Source organism: Podarcis raffonei, chromosome 13, assembly GCF_027172205.1.
Source record: "Podarcis raffonei isolate rPodRaf1 chromosome 13, rPodRaf1.pri, whole genome shotgun sequence".
NCBI lineage: Eukaryota > Metazoa > Chordata > Lepidosauria > Squamata > Lacertidae > Podarcis > Podarcis raffonei.
The window spans coordinates 32229820-32243442 of NC_070614.1; the positions used below are offsets into that span (position 1 = coordinate 32229820).

General features: G+C 42.3%; 1 protein-coding gene across 1 annotated transcript; it reads left to right on the forward strand.

Moving 5' to 3' along the window:
- The first annotated feature begins 1708 nt into the window (after positions 1 to 1708).
- On the forward strand, positions 1709 to 9580 carry LOC128398766 (vomeronasal type-2 receptor 26-like). Its single transcript, XM_053360020.1, has 6 exons — positions 1709 to 1854; positions 2389 to 2680; positions 4359 to 4619; positions 5490 to 5717; positions 6772 to 6898; positions 8670 to 9580. The coding sequence occupies exons 1-6, from the start codon at positions 1709 to 1711 to the stop codon at positions 9578 to 9580; spliced, it is 1965 nt and encodes a 654-aa protein (XP_053215995.1).
- Positions 9581 to 13623: the final 4043 nt, after the last annotated feature.

The window sequence follows — 13623 nt, forward strand, 5'->3', positions numbered from 1 at the left end:
GTTCCACCAATATACAGAGGTCCAGTCATCATTTAACAACAGTAAGCCTTAAGTCACAGAGGGAAATGTGAAAAAACACCAACCAAGGAACCTATTAGGGTGTGTGTGTGTGGGGGGGGAGGGAATCAGTTCTGACCCTGTCAACCAGCAACTGAAATGTTCTAGTGAGGCTGTAACACTGAGGGTGATGTGTGAAGCTTGCTGGGGTAATGTGAGCAAGACCTCTTTGGGCCTCACCTCCTTCCTCTTACAACATGCCACAGTGTAATGTTGCCCCCAAGATCTCAGACGATAGAAGGCTTCTGAGATTCTACTCTCAGGCTGCCAGAAAAGGGCTTCTGTCTGTGGTCCGACGCTGTAAGCAGAACCAGACACAGTGCTTGCAGTAATTAATTTTATTGCTCAGTAATCAAGGCACATCCATCAGATAAGCAAGTGAGTTGCAGAAACTAAAATTCCGGCCCCTCTCCCCCCTTATTTATACCTCCATTATTGCATTTTTTCACTGTGACTCAGCTTTTCTCAATTTCTTCGTCCCTGTGCTGAGAGTGGGGGAGGGGAAGGAGCCTAATCAGGACTGTATTGAAGAGCAGGAGACACAGTCCCTGCTTCTTCTTTATCAGTGTCCATGGTTAGCTCAAGCCTCTCCCCTTCATCCTCAGTCTGTCCAACCAGTCTGAACCTGGTTCAAAGACCCCTCCCCCCTCAGGTGCCTCCTTGACCACTGGCTGCCACCACTCTTCCTTGTCCACCCAGTCCCTGACACCCACTTTCGAAGTCCTGAACCACCAGTGATGCCCAGAGTGAGATTTATGCCAAATATGAATTACTTTTGTGTGAACTTAGCAGATTCTTGGCAAAGGCAATACAAACTGAGCAAAATCTCACTGGCAACTAATTATCTCTTAAGGAAGATAATAATAGCTGCAGAATCCAGGAAAATAACCATTAGCAATTTTGTCATGCTAGCTGCAACTTCAAACACACTGGAGAAATGATAACCATGCATATCATTATCAAAATTGCTGCTTTTGTCTGACGCAAAGGACACCCAGAGCCAGTAAGCAAGGTCAAAAATAAACACCTGAAAAGAGCAATAAAACCCTTGTGCTTTTTAGAATTGGATCTAGGACTATGTAGGGTTCAGACATTACCATACCCTTTTATATGTTAGGTTATGTTTTTACAACTGATTCCACCATGATTTTTAACCAGAAAAAGTGACCCTGTGAGAATATTTGTTCCTCATACTTCCTCTTCCTTGCTGACTTCCACCTCACAGATTTGGGCAAACCGACAGAGAATTCACATGGTTATCGTTTTGCTTCTTTGCCCATCAAGGGAATGAGTTACCAAAAGAGATTCACGTGGTATTTTTCAAAGAAAGAAAACAGCAATAACTTTGTAATTCATACTCTCTCTCTCAGGTTGAAAAAGCACTGTTTGAAACACTGATGAACAAGGAGCTATTATTAAGTAAACAAATAGGATACCCGTTCACAGCTTACCTAACCAGTCATGCTGTAAATTTATGTAGCAACAAAATCTTCCACCATTCAATCGAGTCTGTAACAAAACTGATAACTCTCGAAATATGGGAATTTATCATTGGAGGGGAAGTTTTATGAACAGGATTGTGCTAGTGGTGGCCTTCCTTCTTGTCCTGCTGTGTCATACTGTATGCAACACACATTGTATTAATCTCAGAATGTTTGATGATCCGCTCCCCACTCCTCATGGATTTTATCAGTCCGGAGACTTTCTCATCGGTGAGATAGTTTCTCAAGTCTTCTTCCACTATAATACCCTCTCGTTCATGGAACAGCCTTCACAGATGATGATTGATGAACCTTTGTAAGACATCTCTATCTCTCACTTGGTCATGATTGGAGCAAGTCATCGAGGAATGATGTGCTTTATTTGTAGTGTGTCAAAAGTGTGACTGGAATTGTTATTTATCATTATCTACAATATATTGTTGGATCCCCTAAACTTGTAAGATTCCCCCAGAAGCCAAGTAAAAATGAATGGCTTCTGTGCTTTTTCTATTTTACTCCTATAGAAAAGAAAACTTGGTGGATTAAACCTTTAGTCAGTTTTACCACAAAACCCCACATCTTTTTAGTTTTCAATTTCTTAGTGCCATATTATAGAGATAACAACATGTTTCTTTTCCCCAGTGGCAGACCTCAGGGTCTCAAATTTCATCAGTGCCCTGTGTGGTGCCAAAATCTGGGGGAAATTTGAAATGGTTTGCTAGCCCAAAACTATAATCCAGAGCAATCAAAAACTTGGTCGTTTGCAGTTGAGTGCTGAGGTTGGGTTCAAATATGCTTTTGCTGTGATTTTTATTATAGCTTTATTAAACAGCTTTAACTCTCATTACAGTTCAGTCCCAAAGAATTATCAGCACATCCTGGCCTTAGCATTTGCTGTCAAGGAGATCAATGAGAACCCCAACATTTTATCAAATATTTCTTTAGGGTTCCACATCCTCAATAGCTATTATGCTGCAAGGATGACTTATAAGGCGACAATGAACCTGCTTTCCACACAACATGGGTTTATCCCCAACTTCAAGTGTGACAAACAGAACAATTTGATAGCACTCATTGGAGGGTGCATCTCTGAAATCTCTGCCAGTGTGGCCATCCTTTCAGCAATCTACAAGACTCCACAAGTAAGCTGTGTGAATGAGATTTCACAACCGTGGTACAGGCAAGAACCAATAAACGTGTGACCAGTCAACACACATCCAACTGATGTGCAACCGTGTGCATAGCCACACCAGAAAATGGGGTGGAATGGGTGCAGGGGCATAATGGGGAGTAGTGGGGCAGAGTGGGCACAACCCCTGCACAAAATGGTTGTTGCCTGTACACTATCTGGGTTTCAACAAACTATTTGATTTAAGTTTCCATGTTATTTTGGTTATCAAATAGGTTACATGTAAATTAACCAATTAACAATCTGGTGGATTCTGACCACATCAAAAAACTGTACACAAAGAGTGTGCATTGATGGTTCCTCATCAACGTTGGGACGAATTTAAACTGGGCTGTTTCAGGGCTCATCTTCAAAAAAATGTTCAATGAGCCAGACAAAGTTGATAATCCTTATAAATTTGTGGATGACTAAACCTGAGAGGGAAAGTTAGCACTTTGGATGGCTTGAATAAAATTCAAAATTATGTTGATGCAGTGTAAAACTAGGCTGAAACTAACATAAGGAAATCTAATAGAGACAAATGAGACATATTTCATTTAGGAAAATGAAGGAGAACCCCCAAGAATAACAGGTGATCAAAAGTGATATATGAGTAAGCATATCATGCTTGCAAAAAGATTTACTGCAATTTTAGACTGCATTCACAGAACCATAGATTGTATGTTATAAAATGCAATAATACCACTTTGCTCTGCACTAGTCAGCATCATGTGGAGTACTTTGCGCAGTTCTCTGTGGTGTAGCAAAAGAAGGCTACAGACATATTTGAGGAGATTGAGAGAAGGGCAAATGATCAAGAGTACACAAAATAAATTATAGAATAAATATTTGAAGAAGCAGTGCATGTTTAGAACAGGAGGCTAACAAGAAACATTGTTACTCCAGATGTGCAATAATGGTGGTGCTCATTTGTACAGGTGGGGCATCTAAGAGCAAGCCAAATCAGGGGCAGGCAGAGCCAATGGGTCAGAGTAAGTCAAAGTAAGCAAAGCTATTGGTAGACAGAATTGTCGCCAAACTCACAATTAGATTTTATATACTGTGATTCATTAAGGGCTGTAATGCTTGTTTGTTTTTCAATTAGATAGAAAGAACGAACGGAGGGCTCTATCAACATAGCTGTTATTAAATCTCTGTGTGGCTGGTGCCTAGTTGGTGCTCTAGGTGCCCACCAGCCTAGTCAGCTGTCCACATGGCACACCTAACATGGATGCTACAAGCTGCATTAACTCAGGAAGTCGCACCTTGTGGCAGGTGTTTCTCCTGACATGGCAATTGGGGCTGAGGCAGAGTAGTGGCAGGAGAGCAGACATACGCTGGTGGCAGCTCAGTGTGTTATCAAAACGAACCTCTCAATCTGGCATCTGAGCCAAGTGGCCCATTGCAATACATAATGGAATAAATTACTAAGGGGTGTGTGTTCTCAGTGAAGTTCTTCAACCAGAGGGTGGGCAGTGACTTGGGCAGATCATTGAACCCTGGATTTCCATGGGCTATTGGAAGAGATTGTCTACAAGATTTCCTGCAACTCTAGGATTTTAAATTAATGTAAACATTCCCCCCCCCAGCTCACTTATGGATCATTTTTGCCATTACAAGGTGTTAATATGCTGTTACCATTTTTGTACCAGATGGTCCCAAATGAAGCTCACCAGCAAATGGGAGTTGTGAGGTTACTTCAACATTTTGGATGGACATGGATTGGGCTCGTGGCTGTGGACGATGACAGAGGGGACAGGTTTTTACAGACAATTGTGCCAATCCTTTCCCAGAATGGCATCTGCCATGCCTTCACCATAAGAATACCAAAATGGAATTATGTGGATGAGATGATAGACTATGTTTTCCAGAACTGGAAAAATTATATAGTTGTCTTTGAGAGAAACCCCAGTGTATTTTTTATTTATGGAGAACATCCATGCTTTCAGATATTAATAACATTGTTTTTTGTAGCACCCTTAAGTGACTTTCCACCTCTGGGTAAAGTGTGGATTGTCACATCCCACTGGGATTTTGCGGCACACGCACTACAGAAGAACTGGGATATGCAAACTTTCCATGGTTCCATATCCTTCACAGTTCACTCAAACCAGCCATTAGGATTCCAAAAGTTTGTTCAGATATTAAGACCTTCATGGTCCAAAGGAGATGGTTTTATCCAAGACTTCTGGGAACCGGCATTCAGCTGTTCATTAAACATTTCTCAAGGGAGGGAGGAGGAAGATGAAATGAAAACCTGCACTGGAGAGGAGAAGCTGGAGACCCTTCCCGGAATTCTCTTTGAAATGCACATGACTGGCCATAGTTACAATGTCTACAATGCTGTCTATGCAGTGGCACATGCTTTGCAGGCCATATACAAATCCAACTCCATAAGGAGAAGAATGGCAGAAGGGGAGAGGCTGGTATTTCAAAATGTGCAACCATGGCAGGTAATTACAACCCAATACTTTAAAAACACAAGAATAATAAAACCTAGATAACTTTAGATTAAGGGGAGAAAGGAGCTGTATACTTGAATAATTCATTACCACACAAAAATGTTTGCAGCTGTATTTTTATTTTATTTTGGATTATAGGCATTCATATAATAAAATAGTGGGTTTAAAAACAAACAAACAAACAAAAACGGATTAGAATTGCAGGTAGATAAAGTCACCAGAAATACATTTATTTAAAAGTGTGAGATAAGCCTTTGTGACACTCATTGAAATCATTTCAAGACTTTGTTGTCCCTTTGCTCATATGTTTTTCCAAACTAGATCCATCACTTTCTGAGTAACCTATTATTCAACAACAGTGCAGGGGACACTGTGCATTTTGATGACAATGGAGAATTAGTTGCTGGTTTTGATGTTACAAACTGGGTGATGTTCTCTAATGGCTCAGTGGTAAGAGTAAAAATTGGAAGACTTGAACCCCAGGCTCCTCCTGGCAAAGAGTTAACCATTAATGAAGACGAAATTACATGGCACCCAACCTTCAACCAAGTGAGACATTTGGTTAAATGCATAGCTCCTTTCCTTCTTTGTAACTATGCAATAAAAAGATCAAAGTTCAGAATGTCAAGTTCTTATTGTTTGCTACCAATGACCCTTGCAATAGAAATCTTAAAAAATAACAAGACACTCAAAGAGTAGGTTAAAATATATCAACTGTCCAGACCTGCATATTATCCAACCTTAAGATTGTTTAAAACTGAACTCTGTTTGTTGTGATCAAGAAATAGGGCATTTGAAGAGGTTCTCTCTCTCAACTTGTTTCCCCAAATTTAGTCCTCCAAAATAATTCAGATTTTTAAAAATCCCGTTGGCACTTGACACTATTTTAGCTCAAAAAGTATTCTGTAACTTTCCTGCTGCTTCTGCATATAAAGATATCCTATAGGTAAAGAACGTCTCTACATTTTATACTTTCCCCATTCTTGATTCTGCGAGCGAGAATGGGATGGATCATCCCTGGCCGAAAAAGACTTTGATGTGTTATGAGACATCTTTTTCATGTCTATATAAATATTGTTTTTGATAGTTTGTAGAGTTTGTCTCATCTTTGAGGCAGGCTATGATAAGCCCCTCAAGTTCCCTTCCAAATTCATCTCACCTCCCCTTTTAAAATCACAGTTGGACTCTCTAATACCACTGATTTCAATAGCTCACTATGTTCAGAACAGTAGTTTTCAAGATACTTGGACCCTTTTCGGGTTTTTAATCCCATGAATGGAATCATTTGATGGGTGTAGTGGAAATAAGTCTATTGGCTGCAATTGTCCATTGTGCTCTCAGTGGCTTTCTATGACATATTTTGGTGGCTTGGTGTGGCAGGGAGCCTTCTCTATTCATGTGTGCTTCTAAATCCATTGACATGGCTGATATAACTAGAAATGCATTAGAGAAGACTCCTAGCTGTATACATTAAGCCCCCCAACAAGATGGAGGTGGTGGAAATGGCTTGCAAGAGTGGGGCAGAGGGAGCTGGACCTACTCACATATTTGAAGTAGGTGGAAAGTGAAGAGCACTTAAACTCTTATTGCTTATCCCATAAAGGTGCTGCCTGTTTCTGTGTGCAATGACCACTGCTATCCTGGCTACAATAGGAAAAAGAGGGAAGGAGAGAAATTTTGCTGCTATGATTGTGCTCCATGTCCAGAAGGGATGATCTCTAGCCAGAAAGGTAGGATGCATGATACCAATAAATTTCCATAGCATACATATGTAGTATATTTGCTTGGAGAATGTACTGGATATCCCCTGAGTATTTATGAGGTCAGTTCACAAAACAGAATCTTCCAGATCCTTGGGAGAAAGGGAGCCTATCAATGAAATAGTAAAGTAAGTAAGTAAATAGGACTAAGGGATCGTGGCATCTGGAATTCAACAGCTGAAGTGATGCCTGTCTGTATAAGAAGTGGCAAGGTGACCTCCTTTGCCAGAGAGTGCCATAAACACTGAGAATGCCCTATCTGAAGCCATAATACCTCTTCAACATATATCCTACATGGCTAGGTTAGAGTCTACCTTTCCTCTTTCCAACCAGACCAACCTGTATTTCAAATGCTATCCAGACAAAGTCCTCTTTCATTTATCTGCTACCTGACGGATAGGATACAATGTAAGACAGTCAACGACCACATTTACAGCCTTTTAAACTATTGTAAAGGTAAAGGGACCCCTGACCATTAGGTCCAGTCGTGGCCGACTCTGGGGTTGAAGCGCTCATCTCACTTTATTGGCCGAGGGAGCCAGCGTACAGCTTCCGGGTCATGTGGCCAGCATGACTAAGCCGCTTCTGGCGAACCAGAGCAGCGCACGGAAACACCGTTTACCTTCCCGCCAGAACGGTACCTATTTATCTACTTGCACTTTGACGTGCTTTCGAACTGCTAGGTTGGCAGGAGCTGGGACTGAACAACAGGAGCTCACCCCGTTGCAGGGTTTCGAACCGCCCACCTTCTGATCGGCAAGCCCTAGGCTCTGTGGTTTAACCCACAGCGCCACCCGCGTCCCATTTAAACTATTGTAGCTTCCACCAAAGTATTCTGGGACTGAAATTTAAGGGTGCAGAGATTTATTAGGAGACACCTATTCCCCTTCCAGAGCTACAATTCCCAGAGGGGTTTAACAACCAATCACTCGTTACGGGGATGTCTTATTTGCAATATATCAACAGAACACAAGTGAATAAGTTTTAGTTGATGAAAAAGGAAACATAATCCACAAATAATATAAATGGCAAGTCAAAAGCACATTATACATATGGTCACATGAGAAAATAATGTGAAATAAGCTGTATTGAAACAGTGGCTGTTACACGCAAGGATTATCCGTGTGCTCTGGTTTCCGTCACGGTGTTCCGTTGCTCCAGAAGCGGATTAGTCATGCTGGCCACATGACCCGGAAAGCTGTCTGTGGACAAACGCCGGCTCCCTAGGCCTGAAGGCCGTCTAGGTGTCCTTTACCTTTTAACCTTTTATAATATGTAGGATTAAAAATAACTATAAAATTAACATCCCCCCTTTTATTTGTCTATGGTTAGAGGTCAGTAAGATGAGGTAAATCCAAACCGTGGATTCTGTGCATAGCGTCAGACCCCAGACCTCTCACCCCCACAAAACATAGCCCTGTTGATTAGACTACTATCCTATTTCCCTCCCTTGCTTGAAAGATTCAGGCTCTTTGCTTGGGAAATGCCAATGTTTTGATAAAAGAAGTCAGCATTCAAAGGTGCATTGCCAGAAGCTATATGGCTAAGTGAAGCATAGAAATGCCCAGCTGACTACTTTTAAATGGGGGGGGGGGCAGGGCCCATCACTTGGGCTGGGCTGTGATATTGTGTAGTGTTTTTGTTTTGTTGTGGGGGTTGTTGCTGTTGTTACTGTTATTTTTCTTTATCTTTATTTTGGGAAATTATTCAATTTGCTTGTGTCCTTTTTTGTACTTTTCAGATATGGACGCCTGTGTCAAATGCCCAGAAGATAAGTATCCCAACAATTACCAAACTCAATGTATTCCCAAGGTTTTAAGTTACCTCTCTTACAAAGAAAATTTAGGGATCATATTAGTTGTCTTGGCCATTTTTTTCTCTTTGATCACAGTTATAGTACTTGGAACATTCATGAAGCACAATAACACTCCTATAGTCAAAGCCAACAATCAGACTCTGACCTACATCCTCCTCATCTCCCTCCTCCTTTGTTTCCTTTGCTCTTTTCTCTTCATTGGACAGCCTGGAAAGATTATTTGCCTCCTCCGACAAATGACTTTTGGCATCATCTTCTCTGTAGCTTTGTCCTCTGTCTTGGCAAAGACCATCACCGTGGTTCTGGCATTCATGGCAACCAAACCAGGATCTAGCATGAGAAAATGGGTTGGGAAAGGCCTGGCAAATTCTATTGTCTTTTCCTGCTCCTTTATCCAAGCTGCAATTTGTATTTTTTGGTTAAGTACTTCCCCACCATTCCCAGATAGGAACATGGACTCACTGAATGTGGAAATCATACTGGAATGTAAGGAGGGATCAGCTGCCATGTTTTATTGTGTCTTAGCCTATATGGGTTCCCTGGCCATTCTCAGTTTCATAGTGGCTTTTCTAGCCAGGAAGCTACCTGACAGTTTCAATGAAGCCAAGTTCATCACTTTCAGCATGTTGGTGTTTTGCAGTGTTTGGTTGTCCTTTGTTCCAACCTACTTGAGCACCAAAGGAAAATACATGGTGGCTGTGGAGATTTTCTCCATCTTGGCTTCCAGTGCTGGGTTACTGGGTTGCATCTTTTCCCCCAAATGTTATATTATTGTTTTGAGGCCTGAGCTGAACAACAGGGAGCAACTGATAATTAGAAATAGAGAAAGTAAGTAAGATCATATTGTTATTCATCTATTATGTAAATTTATTTGCAAATGTTGATGGTAGAGATATGATAAGCAAACAACCACCCTTAGATTTCTGTGACTAGAGTTGGGCTGGATGAATCTCATCCCAATTTTGCCATTAACGCCTGTTCTGTTCTTTTTTCACTGACTGAACATGCAGCCATTCTAAAGGAAGTTGTGTCTTTACCCTTCAGAGATCATGGGGCTTGTTGTGCAGCTCTTGCATCACCCCCTACACAAAATACACATCCAGATTTGCTCTATTTCTTTATTTCATAAGATTTATACACCATTTGATTGTAAAAACAACCTCAAAGTGCTTAAGACAATAAAATTATCAATACCAAGAATTGATAACAATAATTTAAAACCTTTGGAAAGTTAAAATAACAATAAAATTCACATCAATCCTCTAAATATTTGTGTAGACTTGTGTGATAGCGCAATGGCACTTTCCCCCTGGTGCTGTTGGACCTGCCTCCACTTAAATATAGTGCACCCACTTCACAGAACACCAATTCCACAAATTCCTACAAACTACCCCAGATTATCTTGTGGGGGACTTGTGTGAGGGAAAACTTAATAATTTGGAGTTTCAGGCAGGATTTGATCAAATAATCAATAAGGATTTTATTAAACAAAGGAAGTTTATGACACAAAGTGGGTAAAACATAGGATACTTCAGATTATAATGCTATTTCACTTCAGTTCTTTCTCAGTTGTTTCACAGCTGTTGCTGCTTAATACTTTGGTTCTTAAACAAGGTGGTACTTCCCCTCAGTTACACACCCCTTTGACAACCCTGCTCCTGAGGTACTCCAGGTAACAGACCCAAGGGATCACCACACCCCTCTTAGGTGGTTTGGGGAGTCTTCTCTTTTCGTAGCAGAATCTCCCCCCTCCTGACTGGAATGAGACCAAAGTAGACTGTATCTTTCCAGTTTCTACTTCTACTGCCACTGCCTCAGCCTCAGTCTCCCAGTTAACTCCTGGCCTAATACTCTCACAGGACACCACACACTGTCCTTCACACTAAGCTCAGAGTCTCCTTTCTCTAGCTTTTGATCTATTCCTCAGAGTGGATGTTTCTACTCAGAACCAACTCTCTCTCTCCCTCCTCTCACTCCCTATCTCCCAACCAAAAAGATCTGCCTCTCAAAATCCTCTCCTTTTCAACCCTCTCTTCTGGAACCCTGGCCAATCAGAAGCTGCTGTTGATTAACCATTTGTTGGCAGAGAAAAAAGAAAAAGAAAGCACTCAGTGAACCAACCTGCCCAGCAAAAACAAACTTTTCGGTCACAACTTGTCTAAACAAAAATATTCAGACACCAAAAGGAATACAATGAAGTTGCCTGCCACAGGGAATTCCAAAGTCTTGCCACACTCAAAGACCATGTTCATACACATGCAGAATAGGTATTATGTGGTACCTGTAACAGTAACAGTTTGACCAATCAAAGTGCCTGAATGGGCATATATATCTCATAGGTAAACTGGTCTCAAATTGTTAAGGGCTTTATATACTAATCATAACATCTTGAACTTGGTGTGGTAGCAAATTGGCAAGCGGTGCAGATCTCTGAGCACAGAAATTGTATGCTGAGAAGACCTAACTGCAGTCAGCAATCGTGCTGCAGCATTCTGCAGTTACTTCAACCCCTTGATCAAGTGGAAAGGAAGAGTTCCACAGAGTTCATTGAGTAATCTAGTCTTGAAATAACAAAAGCATGAACTAGTGCGGCCAAGCTTTCCAGGTCCATGAATGACTGTAGTTGTCAAATCAATTGCAGTTGGTATAAAGCACTTCTAGTCACTGAGGCTACCTGAGCTTGCAATGACAGAGCTGGATCCAGAACCTGACTCTCAGGCAAGTGGGGTTAGGAATTCTGCCTAAGTAGTCTGACAACTGTATGCAGATGATCCTAAAATGAGTAGACACATTTAAAGACACCCCCTCCCCAGAATATTCATTAGTTGAGGGGATCAGTGCAGTCAAGGCTGCTTGTCAGCACTCATTTTTCAGCTCCTGTAAAGGTCTGGGTTCAGCAGAGGTGGAGCTAGCTGCTCCGGCTCCTGGAGCGGCAAGCATGCTGTGCACCCGGAGACAGGGCTTGCCACCTGCGGGGTGGGGCTAGGCACCCACGGGGGGTGGGGCAAGCATCCCAGGGGGTGCCGCCTGCGGCGAGCATCTCAGGGGAGGTGGTGGCGGCGATGTCACCTCACCTCAAGGATGACACCCGGGGTGGCTGGCACCTACCGCACCCCCTTTCTCCATCAGTGGTTTTCAGCAGACCCTTTCAAGTTGCCAGATGGCATTGCTATGAATCATAGAATCATAGAATCATAGAGTTGGAAGAGACCACAAGGGCCATCGAGTCCAACCCCCTGCCAAGCAGGAAACACCATCAGAGCACTCCTGACATATGGTTGTCAAGCCTCTGCTTAAAGACCTCCAAAGAAGGAGACTCCACCACACTCCTTGGCAGCAAATTCCACTGTCGAACAGCTCTTACTGTCAGGAAGTTCTTCCTAATGCTTAGGTGGAATCTTCTTTCTTGTAGTTTGGATCCATTGCTCCGTGTCCGCTTCTCTGGAGCAGCAGAAAACAACCTTTCTCCCTCCTCTATATGACATCCTTTTATATATTTGAACATGGCTATCATATCACCCCTTAACCTCCTCTTCTCCAGGCTAGACATGCCCAGCTCCCTTAGCCGTTCCTCATAAGGCATCGTTTCCAGGCCTTTGACCATTTTGGTTGCCCTCCTCTGGACACGTTCCAGTTTGTCAGTGTCCTTCTTGAACTGTGGTGTCCAGAACTGGACACAGTACTCCAGGTGAGGTCTGACCAGAGCAGAATACAGTGGCACTATTACTTCCCTTGATCTAGATGCTATACTCCTATTGATGCAGCCCAGAATTGCATTGGCTTTTTTAGCTGCCACGTCACACTGTTGGCTCATGTCAAGTTTGTGGTCCACCAAGACTCCTAGATCCTTTTCACATGTACTGCTCTCAAGCCAGGTGTCACCCATCTTGTATTTGTGCCTCTCATTTTTTTTGCCCAAGTGCAATACTTTACATTTCTCCCTGTTAAAGTTCATCTTGTTTGTTTTGGCCCAGTGTGTGTGCTCCTGTCCTCTGGGGTGTTAGCCACCCCTCCTAGTTTGGTGTCATCTGCAAATTTGATCAGGATGCCCTTGAGTCCATCATCCAAGTCGTTGATAAAGATGTTGAATAAGACCGGGCCCAAGACAGAACCCTGTGACACCCCACTAGTCACTCTTCTCTAGGATGAAGAGGAACCATTGATGAGCACCCTTTGGGTTCGGTCAGTCAGCCAGTTACAAATCCACTGAGTGGTAGCATAGTCAAGACCGCATTTTACCAGCTTCTTTACAAGAATATCATGGGGCACCTTGTCAAATGCCTTGCTGAAATCAAGGTAGGCTACATCCACTGCATTTCCTTCATCTACCAGGCTTGTAATTCTGTCAAAAAAACGAGATCAGGTTAGTCTGACACGACTTATTTTTCAGAAATCCATGCTGACTATTGGTGATCACAGCATTCCTTTCTAGGTGCTCACAGACTGTTTGCTTAATGATTTGCTCCAGAATCTTCCCTGGTATTGATGTCAGACTGACTGGGTGATAATTATTTGGGTCCTCTCTTTTCCCCTTTTTGAAAATAGGGACAACATTTGCCTTCCTCCAGTCTGCCGGGACTTCACCTGTTCTCCAGGAATTCTCAAAGATGACTGCCAGTGGTTCTGAGATCACATCTGCCAGTTCTTTTAATACTCTTGGATGCAGTTCATCTGGCCCTGGAGACTTGAATACATCTAAACTAGCCAAGTATTCTTGTACTATCTCCTTAGTTATTCTGGGCTGTGTTTCCTCTGCTGAATCATTTGCTCCAAATTCTTCAGTTCGGGCATTGTTTTCTTTATCGGAGAAGACTGAGGCAAAGAAGGCATTGAGGAGTTCAGCCCTCAATGATGTCAGGAAAGTAGCAGAAATTCAGCT

Coding starts and splice junctions, on each gene's coding strand:
- LOC128398766 (XM_053360020.1), top strand. CDS start 1,709: ATGTTTGATGATCCGCTCCCCACTCCTCATGGATTTTATCAGTCCGGA. Junction 1,855..2,388: donor ATGATGATTGATGAACCTTT/GTAAGACATCTC, acceptor CTCTCATTACAG/TTCAGTCCCAAAGAATTATC. Junction 5,718..6,771: donor GGCACCCAACCTTCAACCAA/GTGAGACATTTG, acceptor TATCCCATAAAG/GTGCTGCCTGTTTCTGTGTG.